The sequence below is a fragment of the Betta splendens genome, chromosome 2 (genome assembly GCF_900634795.4).
Source record: "Betta splendens chromosome 2, fBetSpl5.4, whole genome shotgun sequence".
Taxonomy (NCBI): Eukaryota; Metazoa; Chordata; class Actinopteri; order Anabantiformes; family Osphronemidae; genus Betta; species Betta splendens.
The window spans coordinates 4908203-4913651 of NC_040882.2; the positions used below are offsets into that span (position 1 = coordinate 4908203).

At 38.5% G+C, this 5449-nt stretch overlaps 1 protein-coding gene across 1 annotated transcript; it reads right to left on the minus strand.

Moving 5' to 3' along the window:
- Nucleotides 1-494: 494 nt before the first annotated feature.
- On the minus strand, nt 495-4835 carry LOC114845149 (OX-2 membrane glycoprotein-like). The gene is made up of 7 exons (XM_055502225.1): nt 4621-4835; nt 3365-3700; nt 2852-3160; nt 2742-2774; nt 2482-2659; nt 2144-2267; nt 495-584 (listed from the first exon to the last, which is right to left on the minus strand). Exons 1-7 carry the CDS (start codon nt 4667-4669, stop codon nt 495-497), a joined length of 1119 nt encoding a protein of 372 aa, XP_055358200.1. The 5' UTR covers nt 4670-4835.
- Nucleotides 4836-5449: the final 614 nt, after the last annotated feature.

The following is a 5449-nucleotide window of genomic DNA, read 5'->3' on the forward strand; positions in this document are numbered from 1 at the left end:
GTCACTGTCTAAGGCGCCAAATTGTGTTTATGAGGAAGCGCATGCGTCGGGCTGCATCGCTTGCGCATGCGTCGGAATCAGCAATCAGGAGCAGCCTCAAGCCAAAAGAAAGGCTTCCACCGTGTGCGACCATTTTGAGCTCATATCGGAAAATAAAAAATAAAAAAAATATCTTTTTTAATTTGTCTTGTTTCATCCTGTTCAAGTTTCCACTTAATCTATCTAAATTAAGATTAATTTTAGAGTAACTCTTAGTTTACAAACCCACCTCACAATGTGTTGACTCCAGCGACACTTCTAGACCCCATATTCAAAGCACTCTGGTTCCGCAGTTCCTCTAACTGCAATGAGGCCGTCAGTAGACTGCAGTCAGACTGTGTGTCTGTAATTGGACGCACAAATGATCCCCATCCACCAGCTGTCTGCACCCACTTCAGCATTATTTGTTTCTTGTTGTTTGGAAATCATGTACTAAAATGCCAATTTGTTGTTTTTTAGATGACCATTGGCAAGATCTCGTCATTGAAGTGGGCAGATAGACCAAAAGTGCCACAGTTGATTCCATCCATGAGGTGCAGAGATACCTGACAGAGGGCGATAACACCAGGTCCCAGGATCCTATGAGATACTGGGTCAACCAAAAGACAAACTACCCAAACCTCCTCTGGCTTTCCTTCCAGTTTCTCTGCACTCCAGCCTCATCTGTGTCATGTGAATGGGTCTTTTCTACAGCTGGAGATGTTTTATCAAAAAAGCGTAACAGGCTCAATTTTAAAACATTGGAAAAAACTATTTTTTTAAAAAAATGTAAAAATAAAAGGCATCCTCATTCACAATATGTTCACTTAGATTTTCACGTTATGATACAGTACATGTCCACTTTATTGACTGTATCTAAAAATGGCAATTTTAAGTTTAAACAAAGATATGAAGTAATACTATATAAAACACAATGACTTAAATTATTTTATTGTATATATTATAGTAGGAATGTCAAATTCGTGTCAACTGAGTCTGTCAACTACGTTGCCTGTAGGGATTTTTAAGGTCCAGCATGTGTCAGTATTCAGTGACAGTATTGACACAGTATCAATACAGTTTGCAATGTGTCAAAACGCTTCATGACGTTTCATGATGCAATTGGCAACTGGCAATTACCAGTTCTATTAGATCAGTGTGGTGTGGTGGCACAACTAGCTGTAGATTCATCACGAGTCCTGCTGCCTTCAAATGCTGCAGAAATTTGACTAAGGAACATTTGATGGTTGACTGGGCTCGGAGGTTGACTGTCATATAATGTGACCGAGCAGCTGTGGACCTTCATACATGTGCATTTGTCCATCACTACTGAATTTACTGCTTTTGTGGTTTTTATGGTGTCTTACTTGAATTCAGACTATAATTTAATTAATGTAATTCCTGAGTTATATCAGTTGTTACAGACACAGACTGCAGCTGGTGGTCCAGTCAGCAGAAAAGATCATCGGGACTGAGCTTCCTTCTATTGAGCACCTGTACCAGGCCAGACAAACAGGCTGTCAGCATCACTGCTGTCCAAAATACTTACGCTTTAAACTAATTGCAAATATTTTATTGTAATGGTCAAAGGATAAAGTTTAAAAAAAACATAAAAATAACAAATTAATTTGCATTTTAACTGTTATTTTTTTTAATCTACACCCTTACAGTAACATCAGCTCTGCATCTAAACAGCTTATCAACTGCTCCTCTAATAAACAGGAATCAAACAACTGAAGCTCATTCCCACAGTTCTCATCGCTTCGCATTACAAAGTTGATTGTAAAAGAATTTACCCTGAACATACACACACAGATATAAAAAATAATACAAATCAGAATAACAAAAAGCTGCTATTAATATTTGAGCTGTGATATGTGAAGGCACAGCAACATCAGTAACAAACAGCACTTGAATAAGTGAAGGACTCCACTAAGGTTCATACAGTAGCAAAAGGAAAACAGGAAATCCTGCAGCTAAAGCTGTGACATAGTGTAATTCAGGCTGATTTAACATGAACAATAACGACTGTCTTCAGTTCTCGCTCAGTTGCCAGAGTTTCTTGATTCAAGTCTTCTGGTTCATCACCGTTTAATTCTTTCAGCTCTGGATCTGACAGACTTACACTTTCTTCTTTTCCTTTAGGAGGGGTTCGTTTTCTGACCTCGGTTTTCTGCGTTACTGAAGGTGTAAAGAGTCCTTCTTGTACCTTGGACGAATTAGTGTCTTCTTCTGAAGGTGTTCGGTTTCTAAAAAGATGATCAGAACATAGTTTTACTCCAGTTAATTAAATATATTTTGGCATTTTTGGCAGATAAACACTGACATTAAGTTTGCAGCTTCATGCACACTTGTGCTTTTGACATCACAGCATGCGATGGGAAAGTGTAAAATGTGACAATGATATAAAAATCTGTTTTTATTTGAGCAGAAGAAAAACAGTAGAGAACAACATATACGTACATGGTGTCTTTGTTATTAGTGTCTTCAGTAGTAGATTGAAGGTTTTTCTTAGTGACAGGTGAAAAAACATGATGAAAAGAAGAATAGAAGAAGAACCTCTTGAATAGTAAAGGCAGTACAATGATGGACAAACCCAAAACAATCAAACCAACGACCACTATCAAAATCCATCTCCTTCCTATAAAAATAGGGCAAAAGAAAAATATAAATAAAAAGAAGGTGTAAACAGTAAATACAACAAAAACATTTCAGTAACTTACTCTTGTTGCTGTTTTCATCTTCTTCATCAAACCCTGAAAATAGAAACTGAAGCATCAGACTGATAAAGACTCTAAACGTGGATGAATCAGTGTTTGGACCTGTTTCTCACCATCAGTAGACTTTGGTTTAACCTCAGTAATATTCATAAACACCTCTTTCTGAGGACCAGAGGGGACTCTCACTGCACATCCAACCTGTGTGCCGTTGCCATGGAGACCAGACAGCACAGCTGTCTTGGTGACAGTGAGTGTGTTGTTGGCGTTGGTGACAGTGACGGTGCTGTAGTGGGAGAAGTAGAGGTGCTGCTGTGTGACAGTCAGTGTTACTGTGGGAGCAGGTCGAGCTGTGACTGAGCAGGAAACAAGGGACTCTTCAGAAGAGTTGGATCCTCTGACATGAAGAATGGGCTCATGAAGCTCTGAGGACACACACATCACAGAGGAGGAAGGTCACACGCACGCACGCACGCACGCACGCGCACGCACACACACACACACACACACACACACACACACACACACACACACACACACACACACACACACACACACACACACACACACACACACACACATCACAGAATGACAATAAAATTATGAATTTTTTCTTCTCAGGTTCTTACCACAAACTTGGAGGCAGGTTCTTCCTTTAAACGCTCCTTCAGGGTAGGTGATAAACAGACACAGGTAACAACCTTCATCATGCTCTGTCACACTGCTGATAACTATGGAGCTATTCTGTAGTTCAGTGACTTTAAATTTCACTTTATTTTTAAAATCAGGATCCACTCTTTGGCCAAACTTATTGTAAGTTGCCACATTCTTGTCAAAAGTAGGTAAAATCTTCTGCCACGTGACTTGAAGAACGTCTTTAGATTCAGTGAGCAAACAGCTGAAATGAGCCTCTTCTCCTACAGCTCCCATCACAGTCTGATGAGTCTGAACCTGAGACCTCACACCTGTGGAGCAAGTAAGATGGAGGAAATTAGGACTTGTTGAAATGTTACAGATTAATATACAGTAGTGTGTAGCAGGAGTGTGTCAGAGAAGAAACCATAGTCATGACCTGCCTGAAAGAATTTAAAACATTTAAAACACATTAGCCTCAAAAAACATTATTTTCACTAAATACCTTTGAACAGATTTAGACATGTCAAAGAGCATAACACTAATAATCTTGTTTGCATTGACATGTTTCAAGTGGTTCAACAATGTCACGGCCCTTGACTTATCGAACCCACATGCACAGCGCCAGACACAAAGTAAGTAAGGCAAGTAATAGATCTCTTAATGAGCGAAATTGGAATCCAGAACACGAGCAGAGGTCGAGGCACAACGGTGGACAACGTCAGCATACAGGATCAGGCAAAAACAGAGGTCAAAAACAGGTAAGGGTCGGAACACGGCAAAGCTCAGCTGAGGAACAAGAGACAGTGGCTAAGGAGAGACAGGAACTGGCAAGGATCAGTAACAAGGCACTAGACAAGGTAACAAGTTTATAAATTACATAAGATTAAGATTAACCACAATGTTGATGAATTGTTTGAATTGATGTTGAAATAATAATTTACTAAATAAGTAAATAATAAAGGCACATACTAGACGTCTTTAAAAGTCAGGAAACAACATCAAAAGTCGTTGGTGGCCTGTTTCCTTTAAAAGCGCAAGTAGGAACATTTACTACTGGAGAGGCCTTTTTAAGCAATAAATTCAAGTTATTTCTTCTGCCATTCCGGGGTTGTCTTTGTTTAAAGATCCAGCAGGAAGTTTGGCACATGTTTTAGATTTGACAAACTACACAGTATAATAAAAACTATAACAACAGCGGAATAAATAACTTTAAACCAAACTAGGCATGTTAAATTGACGTGTCTCTTACCTTTTGGAAAGACTCCAAACATAAAAAACACAAAGAAATAGAGGCTCATGGTTTGACATTGTTTCTCAATGAACGAACTGATTCAAATTCAAAATTAGCGCCAGTCGGAGTTACTATTACTACTGGTTCTGTAGGTGTGTCTGTGTCTATGCGATCTGTAGCAGGGTGTTAATATTCACAACAACCCAAAGAGCTACAGTGTTTGAATACAATTAAACATCTGTTTATATAAGTGATAGAAAGTGACTGTTTTGATTGTTTGACCACTTTAAAAATTATTTTCAACAGAGTATATTTTCCCCTTCGCAGTGGTACAACCCACTCCCACGGTCAGTGAGGCCACGTTTAGTTTCACTTTCGTTGATTGACGGTTGGGCTTCAACGTCTGCTTTATGCAAAACTACGGAAGTCAATCTTGCACATATAGAACATAGCTTTCGCCTATAGACATCTGTGTACTTTTACTGTGTATTTTAGAATTTATTAGTTTAAATTGGCATCGTTTCGTTCGAGGCTTTACAATCAAAAGATGTTACAAAAATTAAGAACAAAAGATAAAGAAAATTGACGTGTCTTAAGTATAAAAGAGAGAGAAGTAGTTCAGAGGAAGATGGAATACCACTAGAACAAAGTTTTACACTCACTTATTCAACTATCCTGTTTCAAATAATCCTAAATTTGGACTAAACTATACTTTCCTCTTTTCATTTAGCTCAAAGTTTCACCACACCATGATGCAATAAACATATAACGGTTATTCTGACATTTAAATAAATGGGGAAAAGCAAATCAAGTGGTGCACTGCAAAATATAACATTTACTTCAACCA

Excerpts from the sequence above, each read along its gene's own strand:
- LOC114845149 (XM_055502225.1), bottom strand. The coding sequence starts at position 4,669 with ATGAGCCTCTATTTCTTTGTGTTTTTTATGTTTGGAGTCTTTCCAAAA. Across the intron at positions 3,701-4,620 it reads GTTTGGAGTCTTTCCAAAAG|GTGTGAGGTCTCAGGTTCAG; the intron begins GTAAGAGACACG and ends CTTGCTCCACAG. Across the intron at positions 3,161-3,364 it reads AACCTGCCTCCAAGTTTGTG|AGCTTCATGAGCCCATTCTT; the intron begins GTAAGAACCTGA and ends GTGTGTCCTCAG.